The sequence below is a fragment of the Delphinus delphis genome, chromosome 3, assembly GCF_949987515.2.
Source record: "Delphinus delphis chromosome 3, mDelDel1.2, whole genome shotgun sequence".
Lineage (NCBI taxonomy): Eukaryota > Metazoa > Chordata > Mammalia > Artiodactyla > Delphinidae > Delphinus > Delphinus delphis.
The window spans coordinates 121,265,934-121,283,438 of record NC_082685.1 but is presented as its reverse complement, the minus strand read 5'-3'; the positions used below and the strand labels follow the sequence as shown (position 1 = coordinate 121,283,438).

At 35.4% G+C, this 17,505-nt stretch overlaps 1 protein-coding gene across 1 annotated transcript in view; it reads right to left on the bottom strand.

The window, feature by feature from the left end:
* Positions 1-17,505, bottom strand: part of ADAMTS6 (ADAM metallopeptidase with thrombospondin type 1 motif 6) — a 270,671-nt gene that overhangs the window by 239,162 nt on the left and 14,004 nt on the right. The window contains exons 4-7 of the mRNA XM_060007024.1: positions 11,411-11,579; positions 5,656-5,867; positions 5,126-5,209; positions 4,464-4,609 (exon numbers count right to left, since the gene is read on the bottom strand). Coding sequence (XP_059863007.1) covers positions 4,464-4,609; positions 5,126-5,209; positions 5,656-5,867; positions 11,411-11,579 — 611 coding nt within the window. The remainder of the gene's footprint in view (positions 1-4,463; positions 4,610-5,125; positions 5,210-5,655; positions 5,868-11,410; positions 11,580-17,505) is intronic.

Below are 17,505 nucleotides of genomic sequence, written 5' to 3'. Positions count from 1 at the left end.
CCTAGAACAAAGCATAGATGAAAATCTCCTTGACATTGGTCTAAGCAATGATTTTTTAAATATGACACCAAAAGCACAGGTAACAAAACAAATATAAACAAGTGGGACTACATCAAACTGAAAAGCTCCTGCATGGTATAGGAAACAATCAACAAAATGAAAAGGCAGTGTAAGGAATGGGAGAAAATATGTGCAAACCATATATTTGATAAGGGATTAATACCTAAAATATATAAAAATTATACAACCCAAGAACAACAAAAAAAAATTCCAATTTAAAAATGGGCAAAGGATTTAAACAGACATTTTTCCAGAGATAACAAAATGGCCAACAGGCACATGAAAAGGTGCTCAACATCACCAATCATCAGGGAAATGCAAATCAAAACCACAATGAGATATCACCTCAAACCTATTAGGATGTCTATTATCAAAAAGATAAGAGATGACAAATGTATTGAGGATATGAAGAAAAGGGAATGCTTGTACACTGTTGGTGGGAATGTAAATTGGTACAGCCATTATGGAAGACAGTATAGAGGTTCTCTAAAAATTTTAAATAGAACTACTATATGACCCAGCAATCCCACTTCTGGGAATATACCCAAAGGAAGTGAAATTAGTAAATTAGTATCTTGAAGAGGTATCTGTACTCCATATTCACTGGGGCATTATTTACAATAGTCAAGATATGGAGACAAAAGTGACCATTAACAGATGAACAGATAAAGAAAAGGTGAAATGCATACATACACACACACACACACACACACACACACACACACACACACACACACACACACTGGAATATTAGTCAGTCATAAAAAAGAAAGAAATCTTGTCATCTGTGACAATGTGGATGAACCTGGAGGGCATTTTGCTATGTGAAACAAGCCAGATAGAGAAAGACAAATACTGTTTGATCTCAGTTACATGTGGACTCTTTAAAAAAAAAAAAAAATGTTGAACTCATAGAAACCAAGGATAGAATGGGAGTTGCCCAGAGTTGGGGGTGGGAGTGGGGGGTAGAGCAAATGGGGAGATATTAGTCAAAGGGCACAAACTTTTAGCTATAAAATGAATAAATTCTGAGGATCTAAGGTACAGCATGGTGACTACACATAATATTATATGTATACTTGAAATTTGTTAAGAGAGTGTAAGCATTCTCATCCAAAAAAGGAAAAAAAAAAAGATAACTATGAGATGGATATGTTAATTAACTTGATTACAGCAATCAGCTCACAATGTATATGTACATCAAATCATCACACTGTACTTTAAATATACACAATTTTGTTTGTCAATTATACCTCAGGGTTTTTTTTGGTTTTAATTTTAATTTTTTTGTCTGCGCCTCACGGCTTGTGGGATCTTAGTTCCCTGGCCAGGGACTGAACCCAGGCCCTCACAGTGAAAGCACAGAGTCCTAACCACTGGGCCACCAGGGGATTCCCAGCCTCAGTTTTTTAAAAAAAAGGTTAGATAAAGCTAACTGATACATAACAGATTTCACTATATATTATACATACATATATACTTACACATAAAAATAAACATAAATGTATATAAAAATTTAAAAATATATGTATATATTAATCATTTTTAATATGCTCTTTGGTCTTAATTCAATACTTTTGATACCAGATAAAACAACAAAATTTTATTTTTAAATTTTCTTTCTGTCTAGTTATGGTGATCTGATATCTTTGTACAGCAGTTTGTTTTAAAATTATATCAATAAAATAAAACAATAAAATATCATTTGCTAAGAGGAGATAACATTTTGAGTTTTTATACTTTTTTCCAAAAGTAACTATGATTACCTAAGTAACTAGGTTCCAAATGGTTTTCTGCTTAAAACATTTAAATCCCTAGGACAAAATTTGGCCTAGTAGAGATAAACATATTCATCAATTTTTCTCTGGAATTCTTGATAAACACATTATATATTCTCCCTAGTGAGCTGACATTTCGAGCAAACATAAATCATGATCTTACCTCTAAATGGTGGAGTCACAACCCTGAACATGTTAATAAGTGAGTTACATGAAGCAATTTTCAAAGTTATTATAGAATTATCTATGGAATGCTCATAATTATTTTTACTAAAAGTAGAACTGTGATTTAAACATATGTTCAATTTCACAAATCCAAAATATATAAGGGAGAGTCAAGAACTGGTAAAACCCCCAACCAATAAAAACTTAAATATTAGAGATAATACTCAGATAGTCATCTCATTTAGGTAAGTCACTCTGTGGCCCTAATAATTCAAAGATAACTGTAGACTTTTAAGTAAGCTAAAAGTTAATTTGAGACTTCAATAACAATTCAAAAAGGCATTCTATACTGTCCCAAAGGGCATTTTTCTAACCTCCATTACATAACTAATCTAAAATGATATGAGGTATGAATTTTTTGTAGTACTGTTTTTTAAATCCTGAGATAATTTCTAGTGCTATCTGAACATCAGGAGAAAAGTTTCAAAAGAAAATTCTGTGTTCAAATCTCAGACATCAAACAGGCACTCAAAGTAGCTTACAGAAGCAAAGAAGAGCTCTGCAGAGGATCAGAAAAATATCTGGGCCAATTCAGAGTAACAAGTCAGACAGTTGAATGTTGTAGCCAGTACAGAGAAAGGGTGGCTAACCGCCCAGATGTATTTCCCTACTCAAATACTTATAAATGTGCACTCTTAGTATAACTCCTGTCATTTGATGCAAAAGTTAAAAAGCCGGGAATTCCCTGGTAGTCCAGTGGTTAGGACTTGGCACTTTCACTGCAGGGGGGCCTGGGTTCAACCCCTGGTCAGGGAACTAAGATCCCGCAAACTGCGCAGCACGGTGCAGGGCAGCCAAATAAATAAATAAATTGGTTTAAAAACAAATGTTAAAAATCCAATGCAGACACAATAATAAAAATGTGAAGCATCAAGAGCCCACTGGGCATTGCCTTTTTTGCGGAGAGGTAGGGTTTTATAAATATAAGTACAGATGCCAATGCAAATATCTGTGATCATTCTGTTAAACATATATAACAGATATTTTCCTCTAGTAATTTCATTGTAATCATATCATATATATTTTTACACAAAAGTTTCTATATTTGCACAATTCCTAGTATATTTTTAACTCCTCAAATATATTTGGAAACCATTCCAGACCACAAGACCTGAGGAATTGCAGAATTTATCAGACTGACGTGTCAACACATATGAATATAGAACCTTAAAATGTTGGTTTTATTCAGCAAGTATATCATAATCAAAGTTTTTTGGTTTACAATGTGAGGTAGATGAAGTCAATTAAAATAAGTGTAACTGTAAAAAAATAAATGAACTCAGAAACTTTAACTCTACAACTCAGTTAACAGGAACATTTTTCAAAAAGCTAAATTCACATTATCTTACTGGGTCTCAATATTCTGATCCTGTATACTTTATACTCCCCCTCCACAGAGTCTAATGTGGAGTCAATGGGCACACCACAGATGACGCATATGTTAAATACTGCCTTGCAAATTAAAAGAAATAATCCACTTAGCCAAGATAGAATAACGCTTCCATTTTGCTCATTTGTTTATTTGTTATTACTTGTTTTCATTTTTAAATACTAATAAGAGATCAAAAGAGAAGCATCTTTAAATGATTTAAGCATGGTTCTAACCAACCATGATTAGAATATTAAAAAATTAAGACAGACAGCAAAGTATAATCAAAGAAGACAGGATCACCAGGGCTTGAGCCCTGCTCTTTCACTTAAATATTTTGAACTGGTCTCCTCATTTCTTACATGGGAAAAATAATAAGAATATCTACTTCACAGAATTTTTGTTGGAGAGTAAGGAGAAAATGGATCTGAATACAGTTTTATAAAACAGGAAAGAAATATATGAATTCACTGGGTTATCATCAAGTAATAATTTTGCCTGAGGGAAAAACTATTCAACATATAGTATAGTAAATATGCTTCTTTATACCTCTTAATTAAAATATTTTAAATTAAATAAACATTCATCTAAGTAAACTGAGTAACCACCGATGTCCTCCTCCCTTTTAACAATTTGGAGGTAAGACTAATTAGTATATTTTATAACCAAGAGTGATGACCCATTTTTATGTTTGAAACAGATTTTTCTCATACTTTTCAATCTTGCTTTTAGCATGTATTTTGTTCAATTAACAAAACATATATGTGCTTCCAGTTAAAATTTATGAATAGACCTTAGGAGAAGAAAAGATATATATTAAACTTCTAAGTAAACTCTAAATCTTTTCTCTTATTTGGTTCATTTAATGCAAACACAACAATACTGCAGTATATTCTTTCTCAGTGGTGAATAATAAATTACCATTTTGCTTTCTCTGTACTCATTACCTGAATGAGGCTTTAGATAGAACCAAATATAGTTACAATATCAAACACAATAATCAAAGGTAAAATACTTGCAACAAACCATACCTAGTAATAAGAACTGCATTATCGTGGTGGGCAATCCCATTTTCTGGAATGGTGTTTCCATCACTTTGGTGGGAGAGAATGGATTTCTGCCATTTACAGAAGCTATCGAGGGACTTGTCTGCATGGTGGTTTATCTCCAAGTTTGGCTGCAATACAACATGCATACCAGAAATGTTCCAAACAAATTACTAAGGTCAGTTGTTAAAACTTTTGAAGGCTAAAGTGGGACTATAATTAGAAGTAGTGGTTTCTAGGAATAACCTCTTGCCAATTTTTATCTCTGTAATATTTGACCTAGAATTAATTTAGTGTATTATTGAACAGACATTCTTTCCAGTTCCAGCTTTAATGATAATGTGAATATATGTGATTATCAGCCTACAAAACCAACCAAAACCACTTTATAAGGTCTGCCATGCAAATGCTCATCTTTATACTGAAACATATAGCTAACACACATACATATAGCTTTAACATGACATAAGAGGTATATTCTTGTAAACGCTTTCAAATTTGCTTAAAATATTAAATGCTTAGAGCTGAAAGACATAGTCAACTAGAACTTTCTAAGAGGAACAATAATAAAATATATTATTCTTTAATACATAATTCTACAGTCTGTCTGTTAAGAGCTTTAGATTTATAAACTAACTCATTCTTACCTGATCTTCTGTGAGAACAATTAAACGGGCCACTATAATATTCACAACGTTTCCTAGGCTGGAATCACGGTAAAGTTTGGCAACCTGACCTCCAGAAAATAAGAAAAGACACAAAGTCAGACAAAAATCATAAGGTGATTGTTTGATTTTATTTTTAAAGTGGTAAAACAATTTTTCATCCATTTAACCACTGCTTATATAAAAAGATTCTTTTATCCCATACCACTTAGAACTCTACCCTCAAGATGCCTTGGTAAAAGATTTGTTATACAAGTCTACTTCAAGAAAAATTGTCTCCTAAAGGTGAATTACAACATAGTAATTAATTAAGAGGGTGAGCTGATCTAAATGAACAATAAGGTCACCTTTAAATTTATTTTCTATGGAACTGAAAAAGTAATAGATCGATTCTTTCTAACTTTTGATGAGTTAATTCTCAAAATCATTATTTCACAATAAAAATCCATGACCTTAGTCAAAAACCATAACAAACTATTAAGTTAAAAATTATATAGAGGGATCAAACTTACAATATTCATCACACTCAAAATGTAATGTTCAATGTCTTTGCGGCCATGGTAGCCCACCATCATTTTGTCTGCCACTACTAATGTCTCCACAAACCGCTCAATGCTTACTGATCTCTTCTGTCTCTGGTGGATATGTATGCCATTAATTGGTAGTGAAGAAGGAAAAGCAGATGTGTCATTCAACCACCAAGGTTTGCCACTTCTTAGGAGGTCTACAATAAAAACAATTATCTAGTTCACATAGGTTCACTAATTAAACGTATTTATTCATGGAGTTTTCATGTAGACATACTTCTCATAAATTCTCTAACACACTAAGATTTTTCAAAGTGAGGGAAGGGGATGAGGAAATGCAGTAGTGAAAAAATTAAACTTCCAATTTTTCAAAATAATCATATTACCTGAAAAAATTAATAACATTCAACTGTTCATGAAAACAAAACAAAATATATCTAATAGTTTACTTTAAAAAAGGAATCTTCAAATAATCATTTCATATTTTTCCAGTGAGTGATTATGTCATAATACTTTTAAATTTAGAATATGTACTTAAAAAAATCATTTAAAGTTGTTTAAAAAGCAACTAAAGCATTGACTTTCTAAACAGCCTAAGACAGTTCTGATGAAGAATATTAATGTTGCAAAAATCTATTCCTAAAATGCTTTTTGAGCATTTATTTTAAAGTAAGATGCTTTTATTAAACTATCTTAATAGAGCAATTCTATACTGTTCTAGAAATCTCAAATCTAAAAGGCTGTGAATTATCTTTTTCATTTAATTTTGTATTCTACAAATATTTATCCTGACAAAGTACCCAAAGTATTCCTTTTCCATAACCTAGAGGTCAATGGCATTAGACTGAGAGTTGAAAGACAATGATTCCGACATAACTCACTTTAAACCACATTTCAGTGTGGATTGCAGCTTTATCCTTTGATTTCTAGATACTTGGTCCTTCAGCACAGAGGAAACCTTTTAGTACTATGGCATTTGTAAACACTTGCCTCATTTATATTCATCTTCATTTAATAAACTTGAGCAAGTACAGGTCCTCTGTATACCTCACTTTCATATCCTTATATTGAACAGGAAATCTTTCTAACCACCACTTACTGAAAAATTTAGTTACGAAAAGTTAGAGTAATCTATATAATCTACTTGACAGAAAGTGGCACTATACTGTTTTTCTTCAGCCTTTCCCTTTTAAAAATTACTTTGAGAGAAGTTATAAATTTTAAGAAATAAGAGATGGAAATGACCATGAGAAGCATCAGTCAAATACTTTTGAAACTCATATAAATTAAATGAGTGTCTTTATTCCTAAAGGTGAAGAGAGGCAGAAATATACTACTTCTTAATTCAATAGCATATCCCCAAGACAGCCAGTGAGTATTCCCCTATGACCACTGTGGCAGACAGACTCTTAAGGTGGCTCCCATAACCTCCTGTGTCCTCATCTCCTCCCTTGAGTATGAGCCGGACCTGTGACTTGCTTCCAACCAACAGAAGACAGGAAAGATGATGGGATGTACATGATTACATGTATACGACTACATACCTATGTTACATAATATTGTAGCATCTTACTAAAGTCATTCCCTTGCTGACTTAGAGGAAGGAAACAACCAAGTTGGTGAATTGTACATTGTACATTCCAGAGGTGGCCTCTGGCAAACAACCAGCCAGAAACTAGTTTTCAGTCCTATGACAGCAAGGAACTGAATGCTGCCAACAACCATGGGTGTGAGGAAGTGAATTCTTCCCCAGTAAAGACTGGATAAGAACCCAGCCCTGGCTGAGGTTAAATAAATAACCTATACATACACAGATTCCTGGTCCACAGAAAATGTGAGATAATAAAAGTGTATTGCTTAAGCCATTGGGTTTGTGGTAATATCGTTATAAGACAGACAAATCTTTTCTGCATTAACATTACTCCAATTTCTCTTGCTCAGTTTTCTGTGATCATGAAACCACTCATGTATTCAAATCATGCCTAGTCTTCTCCTTCCTCTGGCTGGACAGCTTAAATGTCTAAATACAGGATAGAATTTCCATTATTTTGATAATTTTCACTCTCATTCAATTTCTCCTTATTTTTATTTAAAGTATTGTATAAAGAATTAGACCATGATTGGGCAACAGAAACACTTAGCAATAGTGTTTCTCATTTGATAAGATTTAGTATAAGGTAGCTGCTGTTATCATCATATTCACAATTTTCAACTTTTTAGCTTTTTAATTGTTAGTTTGCTTGGCTATTGCTCCATCAGAAATATATATATACAGTGTCTTTGATGGACATTCATAAGTGAAATGATATAATCGTTATACTCAAAAGATTTGTAGTCTGATAAATATATGTAATATACACATATGCATACTGAATGAATAAAATCTAAAAAGGTAACATCTTTAGTTTCATTCTAAAGATTAAAATCTTTCCCGCATGATTAGATCATTACAAAACAATATCTACGTTTTATAATTGTCAACTGACTGCTTAATGTTAAGTTCAATGATCTGTAATGAATATCTCTTTTAGTCTAAAATAAAATACACAACTGACTTGTTTTATTTTGTTTCAAAATAGAGATTAGTAGTTCAAATGATACTCATTACATGTGCTTTGCTCAGTTTAATTTTGGATTGAGTATTGAATGTTAAAGAAAACATTCCTCCACAAACATATACAATAAAGAACTTTTCCCCCAAGGCCAAGTACATAGATCTCTGTCATCTGAAATATAATTTTGAGTTTTTGATCAATCTCAAAATATCTTTAATATATACAGCCATGCAAAATTATCTCATTGATCTGGTTTATTTTTATTTCTTTTTTTAATATTTATGTATTTATTTGGCTGCATCGGGTCTTAGTTGCGACATGCGGGATATTCGTTGCAGCATGAGGGATCTTTCACTGCGGCGTGCAGGCTCTAGAGCGCACAGGCTCAGTAGCTGCGGCCCGAGGACTTAGCGCCCCGTGGCATGTGGGACCTTAGCTCCCTGACCACGGATCGAACCTGCATCCCCTGCATTGGAAGGCGGATTCTTAACCACTGGACAACCAGGGAAGTCCCTGATCTGGTTTATTTTTCACTACTCACTTACTACTTCTTTACGGTTGGCCATGTATTTATGTTTTGTTTAAATGCTTATTTAGTTAACTGTCTCTCCTCACTAGAATATAAGATCTCTTGGAGTAAGGAGTTTTCCTGCTTTATTTGTTGCTGCATCCCAGCACTGAGAATAGTCTTGCATATGCATGCTAAATTAATATTTATTTAATAAATACATAAGTAGATAATGCAGGTATAAAGACAAAAATAATATCTATATGAATAGACTATAAGAACATTCAGTTATCTCTGGGTGGTAAAAGAGCAACTTTCATTTTCTTTTTTATTTTTCTTTTTATCCTGTATTTTCTAAAATTTCTACAAAGAACAGATATTACTTTCATAAAAAATTTTTAATCAATAGCTTAAATCTAATTAGAATGGGAAAATTCATATTTGAATATGAGATAAAAATACCCACTGTCAAGAGGGTTTTCATATCTTATATTCTGATATAAACTTGAGTTCCTGATTAACAGATTAACTGGCAATGTGTATGCCTATAACAGCATATCTCACTTGAACGACATTGTTGAGCTAGTATCACAATTAAGGTAGTTCTTAACCAGACATTTCTCAAACTTATTAAACATAAAGTGATTTTTTTCCCCAATAACATCTAGTGACATTCCCATGGAATTTAGGGAGCTACTACTATAATCCCACTATTGGGAAGCCAGTGAAGGTGTGTAAGCCAGAATTAGGAGATAGACTTGACTAAAGACAGAAAAGGACAAACCTGGAGATAGGAAGACTAGATAGAAAGTCATTACAGTGGTCTATGATGGCAATAAAAGTAGATTTGGAGAACTGCCTGATTCATGCCTAAACCATTGAAAAATAAGGCTCTGCCTGGTAAATACCAGTTAGTAACGAAATAGGCACTTCAAAAGAGGATAACCTGAATCTCAAACAGTTAAGAGATACCTTTCAGAACATGATGAAATCTTTAAATATTTTTGCAAAAGGTGATCTTTAAACATCATGTTATGGAAAAAATGGTGGGAAAATTATATAACAATAAACAGCTAAATATATGAATCCTAGTTTTAAAAAAATTTATATAAAGTTGTACTTATAGCCTAAATTTTGTTAAATATAAGATAAACTATTTCCATAATGTTTAGCTTCTTTATTCATTTCAAAGACAAATCAAACCTTTTTTCATTATTTACCATGACACTGTATTTCATGCCTCAACTAGATTCACTTTAAGTGACCTTTTTCTAGTACCAATTATTCTTGACCAACAAGAACCTCTCATAATTAAAAGCCTCAGAGATGACTCAAGAAGAGAGTATGGAGAATGAGAACTCCAAAGAACAATTGTACTTGAAGCAGAAGTAAAAGAGCCTATAAGGATACAGAGAAGAAACAAGAGCGTGATGCATTCACTAATTCACAAGGCAACCCATTCCATTTTTACAAATCTACCTGTTGAACCCATTCTATTTTTTATTAAATTTACTTGTTGGTGAACTCTTCTCTGTATTGAGCTGAAATCTCCTTCTGAAATATTCTGCTCCTAGTTCCAGCTACTAGAACTACATGGAATAAATCTACTCCTTTTTTTTTTTTTAATATAGTGGCTCTTTAAATGCTAGAAAAAGTCATCCCAATAATAATGATAGCTACCATTGTACTGAGTAACTAATGTGTGCTGCAAGGAGTACCCAGAGAGGTTGGATAATTTGTCCACAAGTATGCCAAAGCCCATGTTCCTTCTACTATGCTATGCTATATCCTCTATTTCTCTAAGCTTTCTAATCTTTAGACTAAACAGCCTCCTAACTCCCTACCCTAGTCTTTCTCTTCTCTAAATCAGTCTCCATATGGTTGCCAGAGTAATCTTTTTAAAACCCAAATCTGATCTTGTGATTTCTACTGCATAAAACCTTTCAGTAGGATTCCAGTATACTGAAGGTAAACTCCTCGAAGTGGTTTACAAGCCCTTTGTGATTTGGCCACTTTTTATCTCTCCAGTTTCACCTCTCATGACCACTCCCCCCCAACCACTATGAATCTCACCCCTTCTCTAATATCCAGTTATATGAACTGTCAGTTCCTGGAATGTGACATTCTCTCTTTTGTTTCAGAATCTTTGTAAATGCTATTCCCTTTATATGGAACACTCTACCCATTACTCCCTCAGCTTAAAAGTCACTTCCTCCCTGAAGTCTTCTTTGACCACTAAAGGCTAGGTTTGTTGTCCCTATTATGTATTTCTATAGTACTCTAACTAACACTATCTTTGAATACTACCTTTAAGACTCTTCAAGTCTTATTCAAATGTTTAGATTCCTACCACTAGCATAAAAATATCAGGCAAACCAAACAGCACAGAGTACTATGGAACACCTGTGCATGAAAGCTGTAACTATTACCTGGATAAAATAAGGTTTCCCCTTCTAAGAAAAAAATATCAAATTTTACACAGGTTTGTATTTTACGGACTTCTTAAGAGCTTCCAAAATTGACTTAAAACTATCAATAGGTGACATATTTTAAGAGGACTCTGGACATTATCATTCTAATTACTCAAATTCCTGTTTACTTTTATTATTAATCTTACCTTACATGCCAGAAGAAAGTGGCAATACAAGACTATACTTTCTAAAAGTCCCACACTCACCCGAAACCCCACAATGAGAGTGATCATATAGATGCCGTTGTTGAAGGGTAGACTTTTTGTAAATAACATGAGGATGGCCATTTTCATAACTAAAATGTTTGGAGTCCTCTGTGGTATTCTTTAATGGTTCAATAAAATATTCTTCATCTTCTGTAGCAATAACACCATGCTAAAAGAAAAAGAAACAAAGAATTTACCAAGAAGAATCATTTTAAATATTAATTAGTATTATTACCAGGAGTCAAAAATAAACTGATACCTCTCCAAAAAGGAGGTTAAAACACATGTTAATAGAAATTTAGTGAATTATCTATACTCAGCAAAACATTATATAAATTTTCCTATTCTTTAAAAAGGATGTTTAAATACCTTTACATGCTATGCCCTGTACTAAGCATAACACATACATTATTTCCTCTAATCTTCCCAATAACGATGTGAGGTAGCAGAGACCTCTTGTATGTTCACTAAGACTTATTTCCTTTCCAAATTGTGCACACAACTTAACTGACTCCTATGCGTTTAGGTATAGCTTTGTACCTGAGTTTTGGCCAATAGAAAATAGGCAGAGCATATACCACTTTCAGGCCCACCCCCCGAGAACCTCTCCAGTGGAATTCTCTACTCTCTCTGAGAAAAGACCTAGGAAAGGTGGAAGCCAAAAGAGAAAGAACATGGGTCCCTGACTGACCCCATGGAAAGCTGTCCAATCTAGACACACATAAGGGAGAAATAAACTATTGTGATAAACTACTCCCATTTAAAGTTTTGTGTTACACCAGTATATATGTCCTTAATTCATACATGTCCCATACATCCCCATTTTGTAGATGAAGTAATAGGTTCAGAGGTTAAGAACCTGCCCATCATTATATAGAGGTAAGTGAAGGCACTGGTATTCCCACAAAGCTCTGCTCTTATTTACAGTATTATATAGCCTTACATCTATTTACTTAGCCAAGTCCTACTTAGCTCAGTCATAGCTCCTCTTTAAAACTTTTTTTGAGTCCAGCTGCAGTAGCATCAGCCTCCTCTGATCTCCAACAGAGCTTATTATTGGTATCATTTATTTTTAATTAATTCTATTATGCTTTGCTACATCTCAGGTCTTGAATCTGTATTTAAATTTGGTATAACTTTCCAACTGCATGTTTTATTTTCCCAACCATACTATTTGCTCTCTTAAAGAAAGGGTTTCTTGGTATCAGTTACACCCATAGAAAATGTCTCGTATGTAGTATATACAGCAAATAAAATTTGCTGATTAAAAGAAATGAGATAGTAAGTTATCTACATCAGAAATAAGAACTTCCATCCTTGTCTAATAGTGTTTTCCTAAGAATGGCACATGTGAGGACTGTTCTTAACCCAACTAATTTACCCTGTAACACTGGATAAAACATAAACTCTCTGAGCGTATTTCCTCGGCTGGAAAAATGAAAGGGTTGGTGTAAATTAGTGGTTTTAAAACAGCACTCTAGGGAGCCCTAAGGGTTCCATGGAAGTGCCCTTAGGGGACTGCCCCAGACAACAAAGGTAGACCTACATGGCTTGGATCCCTGGGATTAGGAATCAGCTGTGTTATTATTAATCTATATATTAAGTTTCCACATAACATTTCATTTGAGAAAAGAATTTTGCCGATTTAAAAAGAAAAAAAAAGCTAAAAACCTCTGGTCCAGATAATCTCTAAGATCCCTTTGAATCTAAACCTCTATGATTCTGTTTAGGGAAATTCATGCTAAGTACCACATGCTTGGAAAGAAAAATAAGACATAATCAGAGTTGCTCTAACTTACAGATGAAGTTGGCAGCCACCTACATGAAATGAGCTAAAGAATGCAAAAAACAAAAAAGCAGCCCTAGGGCTTCCCTGGTGGCGCAGTGGTTGAGAGTCCACCTGCCGATACAGGGAACGCGGGTTCGTGCCCCGGTCCGGGAAGATCCCACATGCCGCGGAGCGGCTGGGCCCGTGAGCCATGGCCGCTAAGCCTGAGTGTCCGGAGCCTGTGCTCCGCAACGGGAGGGGCCACAACGGTGAGAGGCCCGCGTACCGCAAAAAGAAAAAAAAAGCAGACCTAGTCACTTCACATTATTTTCACCACTGTTTGCTTTACTTTTAGGATATTAGTCCCTAAATTAAATGCAAATATTGACAGGAATAATATAATACGCCAGTAACAAACTCTAATACCTGATCATGAATTACTTTACCATCAAGATTAACAAAGTAATAGCAAACTGAGCAAGGCTCCTGAAGAAAAGAGGGCACATGCAGAAGAGAGGGCTTGTATAAGAAGTTTTGATAAGTGTCTAGAGTACTGCCCAGAAAGGGGAGAGCACTAAAGTCATGTGATGCTGGACTATGGGCAGAAGATGTCGAAAGGTCCTCAGCAAAAAACTCAGGTTGCTGGAGAAAAACAAAGTCAGAAACTTGGTAAGTAAATAAAATCTCTAATTTCAAGAACGGAAAGGTCCTGGAAGAAAATCCAGAGTTAGGTACTCTGTAAAATGTTTACACTCATTATCTCATTTAATCTTAATAGCTCTATGAAGTAAGTACTACTATCAGGTCTACTTGGCAGATGAGAAACCTACACTGAGCAAAGCTAAGTAACAAATTCACTCAACTATCTTTGGAGACTGGACTCTTAGCCACTATAATTCCCTTATCCTCTGAGTGTTGCTTCTTCTTGTTTTTTTAAAATTAATTAATTTTGGCTGTGCTGGGTCCTCACTGCAGCGTGCAGGCTCTCTAGTTGCGGCACGTGGGCTTAGTTGCTGTATGTGGGATCTTAGCTCCCTGACCAGGGATTGAACCCAGGGTCCCTGCATTGGGAGCACAGAGTCTTAACCACTGGACCACCAGGGAAGTCCCCTGAGGGGTGCTTCTAACTTTGTCTATTCATTCACCAAGTATGTTTTGAGTGCCTATCACATGGCAGGTACTGTTCTAGGTGGTAGGAATACAAAAGTGAAAAAAACAAAGTTCTGGCTCTATCATGGAGCTTACATTTTGGTGGGAAGAGGTAGAAAAAAGTCATTCATTCATTATATAAATAAATAATCAATCAGGTAGTAAGAAATGTCAAGAAGAAAAATAAAGCAGTAAGAGGACAGAAAGTCATCAGAGGACACAGAGAATTATATAAACTATTTAGGATGGTCAGGAACATCCTCTATAATAAGGTGATATTTGAACAGAAACTTGAATAAAGTGAAGGAGCGTGCCAAACATATCTTGGGAAAGAGCAGATCAGACAGTGGGAATGGCAAGTGCAGAGGCAACGGGGTAGCAGCAGGCATGCAGTATTTGAGAAACAGCAAGGAGCTACTCTGGCTAAAGGGAGGGAAGGGGAAAATGATTATGAGATTAGAAAGGAGCTGGAGGCCAGATGATAGAGGACCTGAGTTAGGTGGGAGTCCCAGAAATCTGTGCATGCCTAGCAAGAGCCCTACTCCCACTTCCCTCAGCATCCCCACTCACCTCTACACTGCTGGCCTCTGGACCATCAGGATTAATCTCATCATGCCCCCTTGCCTTGTCATGGCAGTCCCTCCAAAATGCCCAAGGTCCATCCCCTGGATTCTACTCCCCATATGGTTAAGTACATCATGTTTTCTGATCCCATCTTCTACTTCCCCCTTCACCATTTAAAACACTTCTGCTGTACCCTCTCAAACTCAAGGTCAATTATATACAAAATCTCCTATACACTTCATCTTGCTCAAACAAAAACCTGAATCTCCCTAGATAACATTCTTTCTTCCCTGTAATCTTCTGGAATGGTGGCTACTTTCCCTCCTACATACCTCCTATTGGACCTGGAGGTAGGGTTAAGAGTTCTTGTACTCATTGCCATTTCTAAACAATTATCCCTCTCTCCTCCAAAAAAAGAAAAAACCTTACCACCTTCAAATCCCATACCATCACCTTCTCCCTCTGCTAGCTGTAGTTATCTACTGACCCAAAGTCACTTTCCTCATTCCTCAAAGATCTTAGCTTCTGGGTCACTGTCACCCTCTGTAATACCACTCCTGAATAATTGTTGACTTCAGTATCTTCTTATATCATTGGTTCTTAAAATTTGTGTGTGTGCACGTGCCCTGAATCCCTCTGAAGGTCTAGGGGTGAAGCCTGGGCACCACTTCTCAGAATAATATCTTAAATGCAAAAGAAATATATAGGATAATAAATAAAACCAATTATAATGAAATACAGTTATCAAAATATTTAAAAAATGTAATATAGTAATACATATGCCTTTTTGTAACTCTTTAAATAAGAAGCTTTGCAATAGATCTAATAACTACTATAATTTCACAATAGTGATTAACATAAATAATATTTTAAGGGACCTGCAAAAACTGTAACATGATATGAAAATATCATTTCTATCAAGACAAAGTTACAGGTACTGCTATTACTTTACTGGCTTGTTACCTATATTGTTAACTGAAGGAAATGTTAAATTTCACTTAAGAATTAGTAAAGATAAAGATGAAATTTTTCCCATTCCAGTTAACAAACCCCCTGAATTCTATCCATAGACCCCAGCTTAAGAACTACTTACATAGATGGTCTCTTCAATCCCTGTCCTCTCACTTCCTTGGCTTCCTCTCCTTTGAATAACTTGTCCATCTTACCTTAGACTAGTCTTGCTTTAAATCCATCATCACAAATCTCAACTGTGTCCTTGACGCTTCATGGCAATTATACTATGTTTCTCTAGTTCATTCAGTATCCTGCTCTCTGGGATAAATATTTCATACTTTCTCCTCTCTACTTAATCCCCTAACACCTCATCTTTCCATCTTCCATTCCAATAGAAAACAGCACACAACCTCCTGCAAACTTCTACAACCGCAAATACCAACCTACCTGCATCTCATGTCCATATGTTCTATATTATTTCCTGTTATTATGGATGAACTGTCCATTCTCCTAGATAAGAACAATTATTCGATTTATGTAGATGATTTCATCCCTTCTCGCCTATCAAAGAATTCACTCCAGAAATTTCTCTTCTCTTTACACAATCATTCTCATTTTTATAAAACAAAATGATAAAGACTCCTACTTCTGCCTGCAGGAACCGATCATTTCTTGCTTTTCCAAAAGTCCTCAAAATAATTGTCTATATATTCTTTACTCTTCTCCCATTCCTTTTTTTTTTTTTTTTTTTTTTTGCAGTACACGGGCCTCTCACTGTTGTGGCCTCTCCCGCTGCGGAGCACAGGCTCAGCGGCCATGGCTCACAGGCTCAGCAGCTCCACGGCATGTGGGATCTTCCTGGACCGGGGCACGAACCCGTGTCCCCTGCATCGGCAGGCGGACTCTCAACCACTGCACCACCAGGGAAGCCCTCCCATTCCTTCTTAAACCTACTCACATCAGGCTTTTGCCTCTTTTCCAAACCCCACTATGACTTCACCAAAACTGCTTTTGCCAAGGTCATCAATAACTTCTTCACTGATAAATTCAATGATTGGTTTTCAGTCATACTCTTATTTTGACTCAGCAGCATTTTTCCCTTGAAATACTTCCTTCTCTTAGCTTCTAGGATATTTGCCTGGTTTTCCTTCAACCTTCTTACTCCACTGTTCTTTGTTGTCCCCTCCACATCTTTCTGACCTCCTTAACCCCTTGGAGCACCCAAAGGCTCAGTCCTTAGACCTCTTATTTATTCTATATATACTCTCCCTTAAGCAATTTCACATAATCTCCTGGCTTTAAATGTCATTTATATTTATATAGATGACCCCCAAAATAACTTCATAACACACATCTCTCTCCTGAACTCCAGGCTTGGATACCCAGCATCCTATACAATATCTCAAGTTTAACATGTCTAACTGAAGCTATGATATATACCACCCCCCAACCTACTCCTCCTAAGCTTTTCCATCTCAGTTAATGTCTGAGTCTTTCTCATCTCATGTGATGGCTGCTATTTTCTTCTAGCTGCTCAGGCCCCAAGCTTGGAATCATCATTGATTCTATCCTAACTGTGTCCTCTAAAACCTAACAACTGGCCCCCAAGTTTCCTTTCTAACTTCACCTTCCATTACTCTTCCTCTCTCTCACTTAGCTC